Source organism: Acinonyx jubatus, chromosome D2 (genome assembly GCF_027475565.1).
Source record: "Acinonyx jubatus isolate Ajub_Pintada_27869175 chromosome D2, VMU_Ajub_asm_v1.0, whole genome shotgun sequence".
Classification (NCBI taxonomy): domain Eukaryota; kingdom Metazoa; phylum Chordata; class Mammalia; order Carnivora; family Felidae; genus Acinonyx; species Acinonyx jubatus.
In genome coordinates, this window is record NC_069393.1 from 13,290,284 (window position 1) to 13,313,029 (window position 22,746).

The 22,746-nt window shown below is 40.8% G+C and overlaps 1 protein-coding gene across 4 annotated transcripts in view; it reads left to right on the forward strand.

Moving 5' to 3' along the window:
• Window positions 1–22,746, forward strand: part of PRKG1 (protein kinase cGMP-dependent 1) — a 1,240,511-nt gene that overhangs the window by 434,966 nt on the left and 782,799 nt on the right. For all 4 annotated transcript variants that reach the window (XM_027049866.2, XM_027049865.2, XM_027049867.2 and 1 more), the window contains exon 3: window positions 18,370–18,483. In XM_027049866.2, the coding sequence (XP_026905667.1) occupies window positions 18,370–18,483 (114 nt within the window). The remainder of the gene's footprint in view (window positions 1–18,369; window positions 18,484–22,746) is intronic.

A 22,746-nucleotide genomic window follows, 5' to 3' on the forward strand; every position in this document is an offset into this window, starting at 1 on the left:
GAGATTGATTTTAATAGCGTTTGTAGAAATTATGGTAGTAAAAATTAGCCTTTGATAATTATAAATCTAGCCTGTCCAGTGGATAACTGTGATTAGGGAAAAGCATTTTTCCATACTCTAGTTTATAAAACTCGATATGATCTGCTATGTGTCACCTTTAGGTTGAATATCACAAAAAGACAGTAAAGCAGATTTAATCACCAGGGATATCTCATCAAGTAGTTAATTTGTAGAAAAATTACATTTTTTTCAATTTTAGTGAACAGATGGCCTATTCATTAAAATTCAAAAGTAGATAATTACTTGATTCCAGTCTTTTTAGCAAAAGGACATTTTATAACATTATGTTTGGGGAAGACTCATAGGTCTTAAAATGTCTTGTGTGGCTGGACATGTAAATTCTCCCCCATCCACAACTGCCTGCCACACTAACTGAATAAGTCAGTTAAAAATAGACTAGCAGCTCTTCTTTGGCATGAAAACACTCCCTTAAAAAGCTTGTCTCTCTGAACAAAGATTCGCATTAACCCCTGAACCCTGCCCAAACATCCAATCGCCAAATGTTTATCATTTTGTTCTAGAGGGTATGCCTAATCCCTGCCCTTAAGAAGTAAAGTTCAAAGGTAAATATGTTCATTGACTTAAACTTCCTGGATTCTCTTAACAACTGATTAATTTTTTTCTTCCCTCATTTAAGTAGTTCAATAAAGTGGATATTTAGTAATTCATATCAGAATATTCATGTAGTTAATAATTCTCTGTAGGATAAATCTATAGAAGATGCTACTTTCTTGTACAATGATGCTTATTCTGGTTTCTCTTAAAACCCACAAAGAGTTTTTTTGTTTTGTTTTTTCCTTCCAGAAGGATTCTTCCTACCCTTAGCTACATAAAATGAGAGAAAAGTGACTGATTTGCCTGATTTCCCTCATTGCTAGGAAGCTCGGAGTATTTTATCCTTCAACACTCTGACTTCCTCACCTAGAAATTCTTGGTTGCTTTCTTCTTCATCTCTTAGATCTTGGCTCTCCCAATATATCAGTTTTTATTCTGTTCCACCTCAAATTTATTTTGGAATAAGTTCCTGACTTTTTTTTTTTTCAACTAAGTGTATGAGTTTCCACAGAACGTGTCAAACTTGCTACAGACTGTTTTAAGATTTAAGAAGTTAAAGCTGACGTCCTTCCCATGAACCAGGTTATATAAAGGAACTTTGCCACTTTGCATTTTAAATGAAAAGAAAGGGACTACCCTTGTCCATTAGACTTGATCTTCATCGCCTCTTCCATGCTCTGCCCTTCCCCCCCTCCTTTTTTTCTTTTAATTTTGCTCTAGCATACTTCCTCCATCCTTACAGCTTGGGAATGGATGGCCCCCTGACATAGGCATCTTTCGTGGTCCGTCTTGATAAGGTCCTGATAAAATCCAGGAGAGTAAGGGATGGATGTCAGTGGGTGTACATTCCCATGATCCCTGCTGTCTGTAGTATCCAAGGCGAGAGGCAGACTCCTCCCTAGACAATGGTCACACAAGGACCTACTCCCAATAAAGGGAAATGGCTCACGTAGAGAGCAGTAGAGTACCTGTCGGCAAGCTCTTTCCCAGGACCCCTGGGGCCAGAGGCTTCAGAGTCCATCATTTTTCAGACTCGAGAAAAGTAACAGGGTACATATATTACATGTTATATAACCTGCCCTGCCCCCCCTCCCCCCCCCCCGGTCTGGGATAACCCCTACAAGCAAACACATTAGCGTTTCCATTGCAGGGTGTGTAAGTGGTCACGTGGGTCAGATACAGACGATATGGGGCCCCCTGTTAGTTCAGATCAGGTTGAAGGCAAATGAGAAAACCGCCTGGGAATTGAAAAAGCAGATGGGGGGTTGAGGACCTGATAGTAACTGACAGCACGGCTGGGGCCACCCCACCGCTGCCACTGTCCCAGTGCCTGTGAATATTCAAATGAGCAACACAACTGTGCCATCTGGCATTTGTGCGTAAGGAGTTCCGTGAAGAACGGTCAGCAAGAGTTCGATGCCTGCAGGTTCAGCTCAGACCGGTATTCAGAAGGTTTATTTAGGAAAGTTCTAATAGCCAACACAGAACTCCAGGTAGTCAAAATCCCTGACCTGTTAACCCCGTTACTGCAACTTCCTACCTTTTCCCTTTGCTACCTTACGTCCTATTTCCTGAACCTTCTCTCTTCCGTCATTCTGCAATACGCCCATCACCATCCTCATTATTCTGAGGCTTTGCCCCAGCTCCTCGTCTTTCCCTGCACCTACTATAATGTCCTATCCATATTCTGTCTGCCCCAAACCTAGAGATAAGTGGGGCTTGGGTTTTTGTCTGAGTGTCTTTGGCAAGAAGCCGTAACAAACTCAATTCATGGGGACAGTTACTTTGGAAGACTTGTTTGCAACACGCCTTTGAGGAATTGCAAAAAGCTGGAATAGAACCATTTAGAATACTTGGGAGCCTTCCATTATCTTCTGGAATGTGACCATAATGCTGGAGGTCACAAATGGCTGCTCATTAATGAGGATATTCAACCTAGGATCTAATGCCTTTGAGAGTATCCTATATTCATACTGGGCGCAGAGAAGAACCAGACCAGGTTTTTTGACCATTATAAACACAGAATCCTTCATCAAGTTGACATTCATATTTTTCTGTTAGGTAGAGATTTTGTTCATATCTGTCTCAATGTATCTGTCTCGCTGCAGGTGTGAATCACCTCTGGAAGTTTTTCTTCTGTTCCTGTTTTTAATTCCTGTTGATACGGTCATGATACTCAAAGGCGGGGAGAGCATTACCTTCTGAAATTCAGCCAGGTTCATTTTTAGGATTGGCTGTGTTTTCTTTCTATAGACTTGGAGAAGCTGGTGCTTATTCATTTATCAAATCATTGATAATGCCTGCTTTTAACTTTTTTTTCCCCAGAGCAAATGAACAATAACAACAAAACAACAGAAGTCTGTCCTCTGCCTTTATTTTCTTAGTGTATTAAAAGCACAGGTCTGGGGTGCCTGGGTGGCTCAGTCGGTTAAGCGTCTGACTTCAGCTCAGGTCATGATCTCGCGGTTTGTGAGTTCAAGCCCCGCATCAGGCTCTGTGCTGACTGCTCAGAGCCTGAAGCCTGTTTCAGATACTGTGTCTCCCTCTCTCTCTGACCCTCCCCCGTTCATGCTCTGTCTCTCTCTGTCTCAAAAATAACTAAACGTTAAAAAAAATTTAAAAAAAGTCACGAAGGTCCAACTTGAGTCCTGTAGACTTTAAAAAACAAACAAACACAGGTCTTTGGTTGATGCATACCAATGACAGATTTTAAGAAAATAGAAATCTTTATTAATGGGTTTTTTAAAACGTTTATTTTGAGAGTGAGGGAGAGAGAGCAAGAGAGAGAATATATCCCAAGCAGCCTCCACACTGTCAATGCAGAGCCTGATGCGGGGCTTGAACCCATGAACTGTGAGCGAGATTATGACCAGACCCGAAATCAAGGATCAGACGCTTAACCGACTGAGCCACCCAGGTGCCCCTACTGGGTTTTTTGAAGCTACCTTCTGTAATAATGAATAGCTATATGATTTGTTGTTTCTTTAGGACAATATTTTCCGGGGCCTGTTTAATCTTGAAACTCCCCAAAAACCTGTTCATTGTAGCAACCGGATTTCAGTTGTGGTCCAACTGGCTTACTGCCCAAAATGGGGTTAACTCATCCCCATGCCCCTAGTGTTTTCTCATTGCTGCAGAGTTGTGTTAGCACAGGAAAGGCTTCAGATTTTGCTGTGCTTTGTAATGAATAAAATATGTGGGAAATGTGAAAGACTTATGTAAGCTCTTTTGTCTTCGTCTCACTGAAGAGCTTTAATTTTATTCTTTATAATCCTGGAGATGTCAACTGGCCCCATGCCATCTTTCATGACTTTATACTTTCCCAGTAGAGACCGAGGACTTCAAAGTCTGTTAGGAGAACATAAAAACTAAAGGCCCAGGGCTAGTGAACTTTAATATTATTTTTCCCAATGAAGCAGCCAGTGATCTACAGTGCAGTGTGTTTTCTTAGTGTTCAAGCATAATTTAAAACCACACTGCACCAAACGTCTTCTCTATTAAATGTACATTCTGAATCCTAATGTCCGATACCAGAGTTTTCTCAGAATATTTTGCTTGTGTTTTTATATCCATTTCTTTAATGTAAAACCATCTCTTGGACAGAAGCATAGCATTAGTTTAACATCTACTTTATAATCTTCACAATGTGAAATATGGTGTTTTTCCCTTTCAACCTGTTGGTAGTCATTACTCTGTCTGGAGGCAGAGTGCAAATTCTTAACTGGCTTCTCCAGGGTATGGGTGTGGTAGGAGACAAGTTTATAAAAGAAAAAGAAACTGGTCGCTCAAGTGAAAACCCCTGGTCTGTTCTCATGTGAGTCAGTGGATGAACTAAAATCAGGAAAAACTGAAAAATAAATACGGTCCTCTGTATCATTTAGAGCTGCTTTGAATTCGAAATATAAATGATTTATGACATTTTAAGATGGGGACAAATTATTCATGGACAGTGCTAAGTCATTAGGAATATTTTTCTATGGGAATTAATTTCTTCAATTCACTGCTGTTCAAGACTAGGTAGAACTTCACAGCCTTTTAAATATTTTAAGCCTGTTAGGTTTCTTTATCAAATTCCTGCTTAACACAGTAGAAGGGTGATTCACACCGATGTGTTAACAGTTTTTATTTTTAATACCTAAGATAAAATTTATATTTTATAGTTTCTATTTAAGCAGTGTATCTAGCCTTTTTTTTTTCTTTGTTGTTACTGAATTTGTGCTGATTAAGCCAACACTTTCCCTGTCCCTCCTACGACAAAAGATACATTGATAAAATACATCGCTAAGGTGAGAGGTAGACTAGATGTCCAGTAAGCCAATTGCTGTTAGTAGGCAAACTATGAGATGAGATTCACGACTTTAGATTTGTAACAAGTATTCGAACAATGCTGGTCTTAAGTTGCTTTGCTTTGAATCAGCTTTGTTTCCTTTTAGATAAATTCTGGGTTGTCAATGATAGTTTGAATACCATGGTAAGGTTCTCTGAGGAATCTAGGGGATTATTCAGTTAGCCCAGGATTCTTACTCTGATTTGTAATGCCAGGGACCTCTGTGGAAGTCTGATGTCTGGGAACCTCATTTCAGAATATTTTGAAGTGCATAGAATGGACTGGATTGCCAAGGAAACCAATTGCATCAAGAATCAGTAAATTGTAAAGGTTGTGATTCACGAACACATTTGTATTTTTAAGACATTAAATAAGATCGAACACTGTGTCTCATAACTACCATGAGTTTGAAAGAGGGGAGTACAAACAATATTTAAAGATTTAAAGGTATCTGCAACTGTCAATATCTTAATAAAATGTGGTTTATTTCTTTAAATAATTTTTCAGGTTTGCTTATTTTGAGAGAGAGAGAGAGAGAGAGAGAGCAGGGGAGGGGCAGAGAGGTAAGGAGAGAGAGGATCCCAAGCAGGCTCCACCATGTCAGCACAGAGCCCAAAGCAGGGCTTGAACTCGTAAACTGTGAGATCATGGCCTGAGCTGAAACCAAGAGTCGGATGCCTAACTGATCCACCCAGGTGCCCCTCAAAATGTGGCTTCTATTGGTGACAATGCCATAAGTATTGTTAAGCAGGTATGGTTTGCTACTGTGGAAAAGCCCCACTTCAATTAGAACTTAGTAAAACTGAAAATAGAAAGATTTTATCCAAGTTCTCAGAACCCTGAATTCTATTCGGTTAAGAACCTTTGAACTAGACCACGAAATTTGAATGCAAGAATGACAGGTGAAGGTTCAGGCTCCGGTTAACTTAGACAAGATCCCAGTTTGTGCAAAGACTGGACACACGAGGCTAGGAACTGGAGTTTGATCCCAGAGAAACTAGTAAGAATTTCTTAGGGGGCTATGGATCAGAATAATACCCAAGGAAGATGATTGATCTTCTTTGCTGTATGGTTTTGTGGCAGAGAATCCAGGGAAGGAGCCATGTCCGTTGTGAACAGGGCCTATGGCAGAGTTTCAGTTAAGGGACAAAATCGGTGCGTTATGTGTGCTATTAGAGGTTATTTGTAGTCATCGGTCGGGTGACGTACGGATGACTTGGCTGTCCTTAGTCACAGAGTTAAGTTGAGAAGGGATGAAGGGTGATTTTGGAAGGAAAATGAGGTCACACGTGAGGCCTCCCGTAAAGAGAGCAGGAGAGCAGTTATTCAAGAAAAAGTAGGGGGGGGGCAAAGCATCTCTGATTGCTAAACATTCTTGTAAAGAGTAATAAAATACTATGACATCGGTAGCCAGTCTTCTAATTGAGCACTTACTCTGTGCCTATGCTAAATCCCCATGTTTTTAGGAGCTTTACTGGGATATAATTCACATCCCATACAATTTGCCCCTTTAAGGTGTTCGATTTGGTGCATTCTGGAATATTCAAAGTTGTGCATCCGAAGCCACAGTTACCCCCAGATGAAACCCCGCACCCCGGAACTGTCACGCCCCAACCCCTCCATCCCTCCTGAGGGGCCTGGGCAATTATTAATATACTTTATCTCAAGATAGGACTGTTCCGACTGTTGCACATACATGGAATCCTACAGCCCGTGGTGCTTGTGACTGACTTGTTTCACTTCATAGGTGTTCATCCCTGCTTCCGGCAGGACCCCGTTCCGTATGTGGTGGAGGAACACGTCACCTTGTTGATCCGTTTACCACTTAAGTCCTCTGTACGCATTAGTTCTTTCTGCCATTGCCCCTGACGGCACAGGAGAGGAGTGTTGGCTCTTTGCTTCTACGGTCTGCTTCTCTGGAAATACCGTCTTGAACCCCCTTCCTTTGTTCTGTGGCACAAGAGGGCGAACACTACCTCTTTGGTGTGGGCAGTGGCTTTCAATCCCCAAACTCTCCCTCCTCCCCTGCCCCAGGCCATTTGTACAACAGCTTCCTGAGGGAATAAATCCAAACTTTTTTTTTCATCTTTTTATAGATGCTTAGAGTTATTTTGCAGGGTGGATGGTTGTTCCTTTGGGGTTTTTCTTCTCTGCTTTTTAAAAATGGGAAGGTAAGTAAGTGCTCACCATATACTCTGGAGAATCCTGGCCTTATGTAAAATGGAAAAAAAAAACTACATATATTATATCCAGTGTAGGTAAATTGTCAAATAAAAACTTTTCCTTGTGAGATGTGTACTACTGGGTAAAACAAAGTACAGAAATACTTTCAGTAAGTGGAGAGGTTGACTTTTTTTTTTTTGAGAGAAAGAGAAAGATGGTGGGGGGAGGAGCAGAAGGTGTGGGGAGAGACAGACAGACAGACCCAAGCAGGCTCCATGCTGTCAGCGCAGAACCTGATGTGAGCTTCATTGCGCAAACTGTGAGGCCTTGACCTCAGTCAAAGTCAAGAGTCGAATGCCCAGTGACTGAGCCACCCAGGCGTCCCAGAGACGGACACTTTTTTGTTTTTCTTTTTCTTGTGGACTATAGAGACAATAGAATAAACATGAAATCCTAAGGCTAACCCACCAGCAAGATCACAGCTGTGGACCTTTTCACTCTTAGTTCAATCTGTTGACCAGTGAGAACCTACTAACCTCCCACTATTTACAACCAGGCATTAAATGACTGTCCCTGTGTCAGCTGAGGGTTTGCTGATGGGTGTGGAAAGCTTCGTCTCACACCAGGCTTTCACTGAAATCTCCTGTGAATCCTGCGATCTTAAATGTGATGAACCCACCTTGGGGTTCACTCTCCTTAAAACTATCTTTTTTTTTCTTGTCTAAAGGAAATTGTAAGAAGGACTCCATCTATGTCTTCATCTTGACATAAGTATTATCTAGTGATCCTAACCCTATAAACTATGATACGGTTATCCCAAATCTACAGCGAAGTAAATCGAGACCGAATTAGAGAATTCATTCAAGATCCCAAAGCCAGTCAGAGCTACAGCCAGGACCCAGTATTTTCAAGGGTATCTGGAAAAGAGCTACCATTCCAACATCAGTAAGATAGCCTTACAAGTCTTGCTTCAAAATGTTCCGTACTTCTATTTGACATGACCTCTGCTGGGGAGAATTACCCAGTACATAGACTTGTGGCTTTATCCAATCCCGGAGCAACGTGGTTTGCTTCAGTATTGCAACCTGGTGTTGATCTTACTTGAGTTTGGAATTTACATCTGGTGGAGGTTAAATGATGAACAGCGGAAGTCCAACATTTCCCCTTAAATGTAGAATATTTTCTACGTGCGCAGATTGTATCGGGTTTTCTCCGCCTGGGCACAGCTCCCATTTGGGGCCAAATAATGCTTTGTTGTGGGGCTGTCCTTGTTGTGGGGCTTCCCAGCATTCTTGGCTTCTGCCAATGAGACACGGGTAAGACACCCCAAGCGGTGACAACCAGAAATATTCCCAGACGTTGCCCAGTATTCCCTGGAGACAAAATCGGCCCCAGTGGAGAACCACTGTGTTAGGTTCTCCCAAGCTTACCATTAAAGGCATGATTCGTGCCCACAAGTCTGACAGTGTTAGCGGTCCTTTTGCCATGTGCCCCTCTTCGAGAGGGTACAGCAGTGGCCATTCATGGTCTCGGCTAATTGAAGGTACTCGTGAACTTTAGAAATGATACAGCAGGAGTGCATTATACATTGCTGGAATTAAGCTTAATAAACGTGACTTAATTAAGACAAATTATCTGTTCACCTCTTCATTGACTCAGGGAATTGTCCGTCTGCTCCCCTGTCCTCCGTCTCTCTCCTCTGTCCTGGCTTTTCTCATCACTGGAAATTGAAATTAGTCCATGGACATTCATCTAGTGCTTTTTGTGTACTTTAAAGTGCTAGGCTTTTATTTTTTATCTTTATTTTTTTTTTAATGATTAAAAAAAATTTTTCGTGTTTATTTTTCTGAAAGGAGACAGCGTGAGCAGGAGAGGGGCAGAGAGTGAAGAAGACACAGAATCCGAAGCAGGCTCCGGGCTCTGAGCTGTCAGCACGGAGCCTGACGCAGGGCTCGATCTCCCGATCTGTGAGATCATGGCCTGAGCTGCCATCTAGAATCAGATGCTTAACCAACTGAGCCACCGAGGTGCCCCTATAATTATCTTTTTTTTTTAATTTTTATTTAAAAATTTTTTTAAAGGTTTACTTTTTTTAGAGAGAGAGAGAGAGAGCAAGCAAGCAGGGGAGGGGCAGAAAGAGAGGGACGCACAGAATCAGAAGCATGCTCCAGGCTCCACACTGTCAGCACAGAAAGACCTGTGACCGCACTGAAGCGGTCCTCGAACTCACTAATTATGAGATCATGACTTGAGACGAAGTCGGACGCTCAACCGACTGAACCACCCAGGTGCCCCAAAGCGCTAGAATTGTAAAAACACAATGTATATGAAGATGATAGAATTATGACGCTTGTGAAGTTCTTCCAGAATCCTGTTGACACATCTGTGAGAGTGTCAGTGTGTTGTCTCCTCCAGTATCTCCAAGGGCAGGATTCTGCAATGTACATGGTTCATCCCAGATTTCCACTCTGATGATTCAGAGGATTCTCTATATACAAATCGCTTACATTTCAGACTGTTTCCCCATCTAGGTTTCCTTTGTAAATATGTGCATGCCCCCTATGACCTCAGTTAGAAACAAACACACTTGATGCTCAGATATGTGCATTTTTATTTCTTACTCTCTTGTGGGTTTTGTTTTGTTTTGTTTTTTTCGTTCTCTCCCTCCCCCCCCCCCCCCCCCCGTCTCCATAAGACAGATGTTTAGTTCTGGACATCTCATTAATGTTTTTTATTCTCTTATTACCAAGAGTAACTATGATGATTATATTTCATATTCAGATATATATTGATCTGTTGTAATTCAGTGTAATGAAAAATTGTGTCAAGTCATGACCAGAGAGGAAATCAGATTTGCCTAAGGAAAGAAGTCTGCTATCATATATCTTCAACTAGCCTCTTAAACCTCAGGCTCTGTTTCATTCCATTTGGGTAACTTGTATTTTTGTGCTCCCTGTAAGAATTATAGCTATGATGTATCAAAGAAAAGTGACTTCTTTTGAATGGGAAGCTTGCTCCTAACTACAGTCCAGATGTCCTGGGGCACCTGGGTGGCTCATTTGGGTAAGCATAAGACTGTTGGTTTTGGTTCAGGTCATGATCTCACAGCTCATGGGTTCGAGCCCCATGTCAGGCTCTGCACTCAAAGCGTGGAGCCTGCTTTGGATTCACTCTCTCTCTGTCCCTCTCCCTGCTTGTGCTCTCTCACTCTCTTTCAAAAATAAACGTAAAACAGGAGAATCTGATGGCCTGACACTTAAAGAAACTAGAACACAAATAGTTGAGGGAAAAACCTCTTCTCATCCTCCAAGAGAAAACCAATCTGCAAAATACCTAACTAGAAGTGGGTGAAGCAAGCTTTGGAAGAAATAAGTAATACTAGAACAGGGAAATTTCTCATAGAGTTCCATTCAAGGGCCAGAGAACGATTTTCAATCATCAAGATTAACACTACATCGAAGGAGCAAAAGTGTGGATCCAGAGAGACCATAGCCATTTGGATTTAAAGCAATCTTGAACAGAAAACAGATAAGGTACTGACACGCAGTCATTTTTAAATTCAAGAACACACTTGTGTCTCTTTGTGAGGCCGTCTGTTTCCTTCTTACACTGGCTTCGAAAAAGCCTACCTGAATGCTTACAGCTTTGAAGAAGGTATCCAAGAATGGAGTCTGTTCCTGGTAACTGGATGGTTTTTTGCTCTAGCCCACAGCAGCCTTAGCAATTTTTACTTTCTTCCCCAGATGAACACCCCCAATCTGAAAGAGCCCTGCAAGGCAAGTCCGATAAAATAGTATCCCTAATTCATTTGAAAAGCAGAAAATAGGGGCTAAAAATTCTCACCCTAAAAAAAAAAAATCATTCTTCTCCCTATGCGATGACGCATGCTAAGTAAGCTTATTGTGAAGTAATCATCTGGCAGCATATGTTAGTAAAGTCATTATGTTGTACACCTGAAACTTATATAGTGCTGTAGGCCAATTACATCTTAAAGAAGGAGGAAGAGGAAAAGAAAGGAGGGGGGAGGAGGAGGGGGTAGGGAGAAGGGAGGTAGGATCCATAAGTGAACCTCCTCTCCTAGAGGAAACAGACCCATGCTGGTGGCCACACAGCTCAGCCATCACATGTTGAATTAGTCCTGTTGAAAAACTGGAAACTCCAGAAACCCACCTGAGAGAATTCGTAATGTAAAAGCTGTGATGTTGAGCCTACAAAATCACAAAGGGGCTGGTCCAGCAGAGGGAAGGAGCAAAATGATGGGGGGGAGGTCTTATCTAGATGGGACCTTTTGACATAACACCTCACTGCCTTTGATGGCCAGTCGAGTTGCCTTGAATGTTCCAACCAAGGTTATTGGAACTAAGCACAGAACGTTCATAATTAGGTTATTGCCAGCCATTCTTGTTCAGCCTGCCTGTAATAAATCCCTAAGCTGATTTGCCTTATCATGGAAGTTCTTAGGGCACAAAACCACAAGCTAGTAAAAAACCTATAAAGATAATCAAAGCCAGGCGATTCTGTGTCTCCATGTAAACTCAGTTTGTTTTATTTGTAGGGCCTAATTCTTACAAGAGATAGACAAGAGTATAGATACTTTATTTTTTTAATGTTTATTTATTTATTTTGAGAGAGAAAGAGTGAGAGAGTGGAAGAGAGAGAAATGGAATCCCACATAGGTTCCATGCTGTCAGTGCAAGGCCTGATGTGAGGCTTGATCTCATGAACCATGAGATGGTGAACTAAGCTGAAACTGAGTTGGATGCCTAACCAACGGAGCCACTTAAGCACCCCCAAAAGTATAAATACCTCATAATGGGTCTCTTAACACTTGGCATCTCCCAAGGGGGGCACGTGGATTGTAATGCCAGAAAGCAGAAGGGGGGAGCTGATTGATGCTCAGGGTGGCCCATGGTAGGCTTTAGGACTCAGCCCAGCCCATCACAAATGGGTGTATGGTCCTTGAAGTAGAATGTAGTTTTTATTTTAGGTACTGTGATAAAACTTTTAATTGTTCAGACTCATGGCTGGGGTCCTGAGAGCTGAGTAAAACTCTAACCCCTAAATCGAATCTTAGCCAACTGTCCCCACGTCTCTTCTGTAAACAACTTTCACAATGGAGCGAAGCCAAATAAAAATGATTTGCATGTTTCTTTTTTGTGGTGGAGATAGCGCCGAGTAAAAATAATGCCAATATGATACCATATTTCCTAAAAGCAAAAGTGACTATTAACAAAATCAGAGTATACAGACGGATCACATTTTTGATTGTCATTAGTTCCCTTGAATAACAGTTCTAATGGCCTCTAGTCACTGTTGAGTCCAGTTAAAGAACATAATGGGAACATCTAGAGCTTTACTGGGATGTTCTGAAAATGCCTTTCTGCTACTCTTGGGGAAAAAAAAAAATCTTTGATTTGGAATCTAACGTGGTTTAAAATTAAAGTATTAAAGAGTCATGAATAAATGCCAATGAATCTCTGCTATTTCTTTAAAAGAAACAGAAATTACATTCAACCATGCTGACCTGAAGTGAATTCCTCAAAATGCGCTCCTGAAGTTAATAGCGAGTTATAATTATGTAAAACCTCCAAGTTGGGCTGTTTCTAAGTTGGTATGAGCCTCTGGCAAAAGCATGCTATATTTTGAGCCTGACTGACTTTTTCCCTATTTGTTTCACTCCACATTATTCCCCTCACCACCAAAATAACCACACATAGGCCTACCTACTTTCTCTGCAAGGGAGGTCAATTTCAGCCAAACTTCAAAGGTAGCCATAGCATGGAAAAAAGAGGTGGGGGGAGAACAAGAGTAGGGGAGTGGCTCCTGAATGGTCCTGATACTTGCCAAGGACATCGATTAGGTGGGAACCGGGCCCTCTGGTAGATGGCAGTAAGCTTGTGATGGTTTTATTCTTCGTTTTCATAAGTGGGCCACAGATTCTGTACTTGGAAATCCATTTGTAAGTGTATAATCACTTCTCATTTGGCTTGAAGGTTGCTCTGCGGCATAGTGAGTGAGCTTAACCGAATTCACAGTTCACATCAATAATTTACGGTACTGGGCTCCTGGAAATCCAGACCTTTCCAAAGGTCTTCGGAAGAACTCTCTAATTAATGCCATGTGTGTTCCTACCTTTGTTTTTAGCCCCCGTTGGTCCCGCCTCCCGGGTTACTTACTCCATCCACACAGCAGGGGTGAAGAAGGGAAAAGTGATCACACAGTGACTCAGTAACATTTTAGAAACACGGTGTTTCTGTTTACCATTTAGAGTTTTCTGTTTATTAAAAAATGCTTTTTGGACCATTCCCATCTACCCTGTGTGATCACATTCCTCACTTCCATGGCTATTGTGAATATAGTGACCCTGTAGTATTTCACTTAACCTGGAAAAGATGTTTTCTATCCAGATGTCTATTTCTCAGATACAATCTGTTCCAGTAAATCGCTTGCTAAATCTTTTTGCTTTTCTGGTTTTTTTTTTTAGAATGTTTATTCATTTTTGAGAGAGAGAGAGACAGAGACAGAAGGGGAGGGACAGAGAGAGAGGGAGACACCTCTCCCTCTGAAGCGGGCCGTGTGCTGACAAAAGAGTCCAATGAAGATGCGGGGCTCGAACTCATGAACTGTGAGATCATGACCACAGCTGAAGCTGGATGCTTAACCGATTGAGCCAGAGGTGCCCCCCCACCCTTTTTTTTTAACTGTCTAATCAATATGGAATATATTCTCTTCTCTTCTCAACACTGATTATTCAAATATATATGAATACCTATAATATGTAGGCGTGTTGGTACCTGTCTTTAAAAAAAGGAGTTAGACATGAGAAAATTAGGCAAATATGAAAATCATCAGGAAAACGAGTTGGAACCAGAAACACATTTGTACACATGTTTCAGACCTGAGTCATATATAATTCTGACTGTGAGATTTCTGGAGGTCCTATCAAAGAAAACATATCTGTTAAAAGATTAACTATCAGTTAAATCAATAAGTGCTGGGATGCCTGGGTGGCTCAGTTGGTTGGGCATCCAACTATGACTCTTGGTTTTGGCTCAGGTCATGATCTCACAGGTTTGTGAGTTCAAGTCCCATATGGGGCTCTGCACTAACAATGTGGTGTCTGCTTGGTATTCTGTCTCTGTCTCTCTCTCTCTCTCTCTCTTCCTCCCTCCCCTCTCTCCCCCTGTCTGCCCCTCCTCTGCTCTCTCTCTCTCTTTCTCTCTCTCAAATACACTTGAAAAACATAATCAGTTTTACACAAGCATGGTTTTTCAGAGAAGGAAGGTACACCAACACTAAGTAGTAGTGTGGTCACTGTGGTATAGAACAGTAAAATTTCCCAGAGTGGGGAATCTCTGGATTTTATTAATTAGCTTCCATGTGACAGGTCCATAGATGTCCTTTGAGAAACCACTGAGCTAAAGTAAGAGCTCTGTGTTTCTTGTCTTCTATCAGTTGAGAAGCCCTAATTCTTAAACTGTCCAGAAGGAATCTTAGTAGTGGTCTTGCTCCTGTGGGTCTATTGCCACTGAAGACTTTCAACTTTGGAACCTCAACAGAGAAGTAGATTTGTCCAAAAGTAGTGATGTATGAAAGTTCTTTAGATATTGTTCATTTTGCTTTTAGTTCTCTTAATACAATTGAAGCTAGAGCTTTAAGTCAGGAAAATATTACAATGCACTGGAAAGTTGGTACTTTGGGGGTGCCTGGGTGGCTCAGTCACCATCTGACTTTGGCTCAAATCATGGTCTCACAGTTTGTGGGATCGAGCCCTGCCATCAGGCTCTGTTCTGACAAGGTGGAGCCTGCTTGGGATTCTCTCTCTCCCTCTCTGCACCTCCCCCACTCTGAAAATAAATAAACTTAAAAAAAAAAGTTGTTAGCAATCTCTTTGACCTCAGCCACAGAAATTTCTTGCTTGACACATCTCCAAAGGCAAGGGAATTAAAAGCAAAAATGAACTTTTGGGACCTTATCAAGATAAAAAGCTTCTGCAGTGCAAAGGAAGCAATCAACAAACCTAAAAGACAAGCGATGGAATGGGAAAAGATGTTTGCAAATGACATATCAGATAAAGGGTTAGTATCCAAAATCTATGAAGAACTTACCAAACGCAACACCCAGAAACAAACAATCCAGTAAAGAAATGGGCAGAAGACATGAATAGACACTTTTCCAAAGAAGACATCCAGATGACCAACAGTCACATGAAAAGGTGCTCAACGTCACTCATCATCAGGGAAATCCAAATCAAAGCCACATTGAGATACCACCTCACAGTGGTGGAAACAACAGATGTTGGCAAGGATGTGGAGAAATGGGAACCCTCTTACACTGTTGGTGGGAATGAAAACTGGTGCAGCTGCTCTGGAAAACAGTGTGGAGGTTCCTCAAAAAAATCAAAAATAAAACTACCCTGTGACTCAGCAATAGCACTATTATGAATTTATCCAAAGGATACAGGAGTGCTGATTCATAGGGGCACATGTACCCCAATGTTTATAGCAGCGCTTTCAACAATAGCCAAATTATGGAAAGAGCCCAAATGTCCATCAACTGATGAAATGATAAAGAAGATGTGGTTTGTATGTACAATGGAATACTACTTGACAATGAGAAAGAAAGAAATCCTGCCATTTGCAACAACATGGATGGAACTAGAGGGTATTATGCTCAGGGAAGTAAGTCAGCCAAAGACCTATCATATGTTTTCACTCATAGGTTGATATTGAGAGACTTAAAGGAAGACCATGGGGGAAGGGAAGGGAAAAAATAGTTACAAATGGAGAGAGAGGGAGGCAATCATAAGAGACTCTTAAATACAGAGAACGAACGGTCGGCTGGGGGTTGGGGAGAGGGGAAAGTGGGTGATGGGCATTGAGGAGGGCACCTGTTGGGATGAGCCCTGGGTGTTGTATGTAAGTGATGAATCATGGGAATCTACCCCCAAAACCAAGAGTGCACTGTACATGCTGTATGTTAGCCAATTTGACAATAAATTATATTTAAAAAAAAAGTTATTTATGGGAGCTTCCAGCCTAAGGCAGTCCTTGCTGAAGCAATACTATGTCTACTGTTGGCAGTACATGGCCGAGTGGGGAAGAGGATAAAGAGAATGCCTTCCGCCAGGTAGATCGCGATGACTTCTTGCAATTCCGTGTCCTTCATTCAGTATGATATCGATTTGAACCCAGAAGTTCTCAACCCCCATAGAGAAATCTGAAACAATTACTTTCTCCATTAAAAAAAAGAAAAAACCAAACCTACTAACCTATAGGGATGTTGGTTGGTTTCTGGAATAGATAATGGAATATTGTGTTTCAGTATGCTGTAATAAGCCCTCCTTCCTTTTAGATAAGGAGTATGGTGAAAATAACACCAATAGTAAGAGCTAACATGTATTGACCATCTTCTATAGGCTGGGCATTGCACTCAGCATTGAACCTGCTGTATTATGTCATTTTGTCAACCGTCCCATGAGATAGGTGCTTTTCCTTTATCCACTTTCTTAATGAAGAAACTGGGGCATGGAGAAATTAATACCATGCCCAGAGTCACAAGGCTCATAAGGAACAGATAAGAGAACCAGAATTCAACTCCTGGTCTGACTTCTAATGACGTATAAACCTCCTAAATGCATAAAGTTCTGAGTCTGCTTCTCGTTCTCTGGTGGCAGATGAGATTCCTGAGGGGACAGGCTTACCCATGAAAGGGAAGGGGGGACATGCCATGGGCAAGGGACCTCTGAGGCTTGTGAAAATACGAATTTACTGGGCTGGTTTTGATGTACCTATCAAGAGACAGAGTTTTATTTTCCGCGGTCAAGAAGTGAGGCATGACAAAAGCTAGACTGAATTTCGAGTGGCCAGACCCCCATAAGAGAGTATGTCCTAACTTTGTGAAATGTTGGACTTGTTCATCCCGGATAACTTCTTTCCACACAGAGGAGGTGCACCCACATGGTTCAAGAGTAGCGAATAGATTTTATGTGAAATTTTATCCTAATTACCACAGAATTCTCTCTCCACTGATACCATTTGCATGAAAATGGTTTCCGGGGTAGAACAAGGTTGTCTGAAGCGTTGACCCTGCATCACTGGTACATGGATTAACTTAACAAATAAAAGGATTTTTTTTTTGACATTTAGGATTTTATCCCCATAGGTGTCTGAGCAAATTAGCACATGAAACCTGTGATTTTACAAATGTTATTGCTTAGTTGAAAGTAGGTTGATTTTTTTTTTAAGAGGGAGTGAGTTTAAAGCCCAACTCTACAAGTCAAATACTACAGGAAACACATCAATAAGGGGGCAATTATGAAATCAATGCCTGGGGGCCTGAAGTTTGGAGAGGACTTGGTGGCGTTACTTCCTTCCATGCACTAGCTAATGCCGCACAGACTTTGTCTTCTGTAGACTATGGATAAGTAACTTGGAAGAAAAGTAGAAAGGGGGGATTGGTCTAGAATGCATTGTGTTGACTCTATTTCCCACTGCCGCCCCCCAATTTTGTGAGGTGACAGAATTTGTAGTGCACTTAGCTGCACCCTTTTAAAGTACATTTTTTCCATTTCCCTCATGAATAGAATTTGCCTTACTCACAAGCGGCACTATATATCCAGGGTCCTTGTGTCCCTGGTCTTTCCTTTCTTATCATTTCATTGTCCCAGTTCTTTGTGCACAGAGAACTCCCACGGACCCCCTATCCTCGTAGTTTGTTTTTCCTTATAGTCCGTGTTGCAGGGCTGGGAAACAGATAAAACAATCTTGGCCAAGTCAGATAAGATGCTTACAAAGAACACCTACCATGAGCTGCAATTAAACAGTGCCCAAGGGTCAAAGCAATCTCCCTTTCCCTAATCGCCGTGCCTTACTCAAATGAGCATTCCCCAGTACGAAACGTGCTATAGAAAATGTACCTGCTTTCTCAGTTTTACCCTCAGATTCAAAATGACATCAAAATCGGAATTACCAGAGTTTTCTAAAACTGGGAAAAACACACGTTTACTCTTTTGTCCCCTTTTTTCAGGCCTGCTTTCTGTTTTATCTCACAGTGCTATCAGCGATTAATTTAAAGAAGGGTGGCATCTCTTAACCGACTTGATTTACTGTTCCTCCATTGCCTCCGAACTAAGACTTGATGTTCACTGGTAATTGCCTCGCAGTTTTAAACATGAGCCCGGTATTCCTTCTTGCCGATGACAAATGCAACAGATGACATGAAGCATGGGAGAGAATTAAAGTAACGTTGTCTCTTCTTTTCAGATGGTAAGGTGGAAGTCACCAAAGAAGGTGTGAAGCTGTGCACCATGGGTCCAGGAAAGGTGTTCGGAGAGTTGGCAATTCTTTACAACTGTACCCGGACAGCTACCGTCAAGAGTAAGACTGTTTTCTTATTTTGCAAATATTGCCAGCACCGTTTTCCCCTAGAGCTTTGAGATGTTGGTTGACGTACTTCCGGATTCAGTCTCTGTGATTTTGTTAATCTATAGTTTAATTCTCACCTTGCAATGGGGTTGATACATCTGTCCGCTGAAGGAGGGTTTGCAATCAGTTCTGCCTGACTTCAGTTTCACTGACTTGTGGAAAATCTTCTTTTAACCTGGGATTCCTAGAAATTACGATTTACAAAATGCGATCTCTTGATAAATTAAACAGAAGCAAGACCTTTTCGCTTGAAGCCGCATGCTGACACTTAAGGAATTTTTACGTATCTGTCTATTCTGGGTTACGTTCCCCCATAAATTCCACTTGTTCATTCATTGGGTTAGAAAAAATTTAAAGGAGAAATGTCCTTCATCTCATTCAAGCCTCATTGAGCGAGATATATCCTGAATTCTAAAATTGTGTCTGAGTATATTCTTGTCTTCAGCTGCTCATCAAGCTGTATATTATAGTATTTTTCTTTTCTACTGATTGAGCTTATTTTAAATCGGGGCAATAAAGCAACTTGTCTCCCTAATTTTACATATATGTGTATATATGATTTCTCTAGCAACTCATTACTTGGTAGAAGCAGCTGCAGGCGTTGGGGATTGGGGGGAGGTGGTGGTTTTAAATACTCCTTCCTGACTACAGGATATAATGAGTGTGTAACAAACAGAGCTGAATGCAAAAGGCAACAATGGAAGGTCCATTGCATCTTTAGGCAGATGTGTGTATTTCGTGTTGGAAATGTTCTTTGGTACACAATCCTGTGGCTCATCGCAATCACAAGTCACTTTGATTAGGTTTTCTTATCTTAAAAAAAAGTACTATTGGCAAATTGAAAAATTATCAATCAGTTTCAGCTGGATGCCATTGATTATTTTGTTTACTGTTTTTTTTTTTTCTCTCAAGTATGGCATGCGGCTAACAATATGGCACTGAACCTTGGATTGTAAAGAATTCAAGAATGCATGGCCAGTCAGAAACCCAGAAATTGTCCTGTAGGTCTTGTTAGTGAATCGCCTTTTTATTCAGTTGCGATTGCGGCCCTTAGAGGATGAGTGCCTCATGATGTTTTATCTCGATCTTTGAAGGCAAGAAACTCTTTTGATTGATACGCACCATGTTTTTATTTTATGTGATCATTTAATTACATGACTCAAAGAATAATGAAGCCCAGTGAAGCATAACAGAATCTGCCACAACTTTAACTTGTTTAAAAAGTGCCTTAACTAGAAAAGAAGAGTAGTCATGACACTATTAAGTGAAACAGATTATACTGTCATGCTGCGTTTTATGAGAAATACATTCCTTGTAGGTCAAAAAAGGGACAGGAGTAACATACTTTGTTTAAAACAGGCTTTCTCTGAATTGTGAATAGTGAACATTTTAAAATACTTCAGCCTTGTATACTGCTCGTTTAATTCTAATGAAAACCCCAATTCCCAAGAGGTCAACAGTTGGTAATAACATGTGCTTAATCTTTTGAAACTTTGAATTATTAAAGAAATATTTTAGATAGACTAAATAGTGCATTTAAATTTTATAGCAGAGATTTTTTTTTCATAAAATGATTGCTTTATGAAATTGATGAGTTTCCTATAAAATGGAGTTCATCTGCTGTAGCCTCTATTGTATTACTATTTGATCCGTTGAAAAACGTCCTATGTATCTGATTGAGAAGGAACTGGGTGTTGAATGCAAATCACAATTCTAACCATTTGGGGCAATCAGAACATCTACATCAAAGAAAATGAGTAATGGAGCATCTTCTTTAACACAGACTCAGAAAAGGCACACATACGTGTGTGTGTGTGTGTGTGTGTGTGTGTGTGTGTGTGTGTGTGTTTCTTCATAGTGCCTACTTAAGATGTGGAGGTTGTACTGAGAAAAGAGCCTAAGGTTGATGGAGTGTAGACCTACCTCTGCGTTTATAGATGGAGAAGTTTCTGCATGAATGAGGAATAATATCTATTACCGAGAGATTCTGCGTATCGTGTAAAGAACTATAAGGTGTGAATAATGATTATTTCTTATTCAGGACCTTTTGTTCTGTCTCTTACACTATCCAGGGTGATTATACTTATGACCATGATCCTTAAGTACCACTTTAAATTTATGTTTAAATTAAACTTTCAGGCTGATCACTTTATAATTCTGATTATGTTCCATTATGGATGCTAATTTTACCAAACGACTATAGAACAGAAACCCCCCAATGTTATCTTACTCTTCATGTGTGATATTACAAAATGGCCTTATTTGGCTTTTTAGATCCAGTCGTTTCTCAGGATTCAGGATTCTTTTGGCTCTTGTCCATTTTTGTTAGCCATCATTTTGCCAGTAATGACCATTTGGCGTGTGGATTCATCCACCTGGGTGTGGCAGTCTACCTCTCAGGACTTCACTTGACCTACTCAATAGCTTGCCTATCCATGCCTCTTTCTTTCTCACTTCTGTGGGATGTGACCCCATTTGTGTCGACATCACCTATTTTGTTTCTGATCTCTTTCTCCTATCTTTCTCCCTAGGTCAGCCTGAAAGCTGCCTAGCATTTTAATGCATTTTTAATCTCACAGTGGTAACTAAATCCTAGGTGACAGTCAAGAGTTCCTCCATGTACATGAGTCATTTGTTGTTCAAAAGAGCACTTTTTTTTGAAATTGTATCAGGCCATGAATAAATAAATCCCAGTGACTTCCCGCTAACAAATAGGATTCTATTACCTGTGTGCTTTTTTTTTTTTCTTTTTACTTACGGTACCAAAAAAGTTGTTTTCTTTTTAAAGCTCAAAATTGATAGATGCTATAAAATACGATAAGCTTGTTCGTAGTGTTTCAACCAAAAGAAGTGCCGTGATGGTTTGAAACAAGCTCCTTGTTTTTCATTTGGGAGAAATCAATTAACATGCCTCAGAAAATAAACGTATACTACTGGTTATTACGGTAACACCAGGAGAGGGGTCTGATAGCACCAAGAATAACTCTTTAAAACATTGAAACCATAAGGACATAGACAACCTGATAGGATAGTGCAGGAAATCTACATTCAGAGTCCATTCCTGTCTTGTAAAACAGCACCATTGATTTTTTCCCCCCCTTGAGGAATGAACATATCAAAATACATAAAATTAACATTTTGTTGGAAACAAATGTAATGGATGTCTTGAGGTCATTCGTGGCTTAAACACCCTCAAGTTTTCCCTGTTACCTGTGATAGGAACACGACCACTTGGACCATCCATCCTATCACAAACAGTCCAGATGCCCCGGGGAGGAAAAAAAATCAATTGTTACATTTGATTTCCACAACACCAAGCAGTATCTCCAATGGCAGTTGAACTTGACATCTTTATCTAAATATTTTGGGGTTGTGGAGACAAAAGAGTTTTACTGTCCATTTTCAAACCCCACAAAGGTTAGGGACTTCTAATACATCCTTCAGTAACCCTTGCTTCCTCAGTGCCCATACCTAGAAGCATGTTATTGTCTTGTCTTCCTAAAGTGTCATTTCTGGTCATGATTTCACTTTTCTCTTCCCTCACAGCTAAAGCAATATCCACTGATACTCAGTCTGGGCCTCTTACCTTGCTTCTTTGCCCAAGGTTCTTTAAAATCACACACACACACACACACACACACACACACACACACACACACAAATGGAAACTTGAAGTTAATGGAAACCTAAAAATAGAATGGACAAAGCATTTCATTTACAATGAGAAAGGGATTCAGTGACACTTGCCCTGTGTGTGAATTTGCAAGGACATTTATGGTATTATCCTGTTTTCCCTGGATTTCCCATGACCATTTCTCATAACTACATAGTGATTTTTTTTTTGAGGTTTGACTTCTATGGCTCTTTGCTCCCAAATTCAGTTGTAGATGAATTGGGGTATTTTTGCCTGAAGATACTAAATTGAAGTCTCTTCCTCCTATTTTGAGTGTCCTGTTCACAAATCCCCAAACCTTAGGCAGTAATTTATTCAAACACTCTCATCCAGGTAGACTGCAGTATAATCCAAGAATAAAAGGTCTCTCTTTGTAGGAAAACCTCTCAACACTAGGGTAAGTTGATAACCGTGGAAAGTTATCTGCAAAATTGGTCTATGGGGGTGTGAGGCTCTTTTATGAATTGACTTGGGCAAAGTATCTGAGTAATTATTTTTTCCTTAGATTATGTATAACAAGTATTTAAAAATTCCTCAGCATT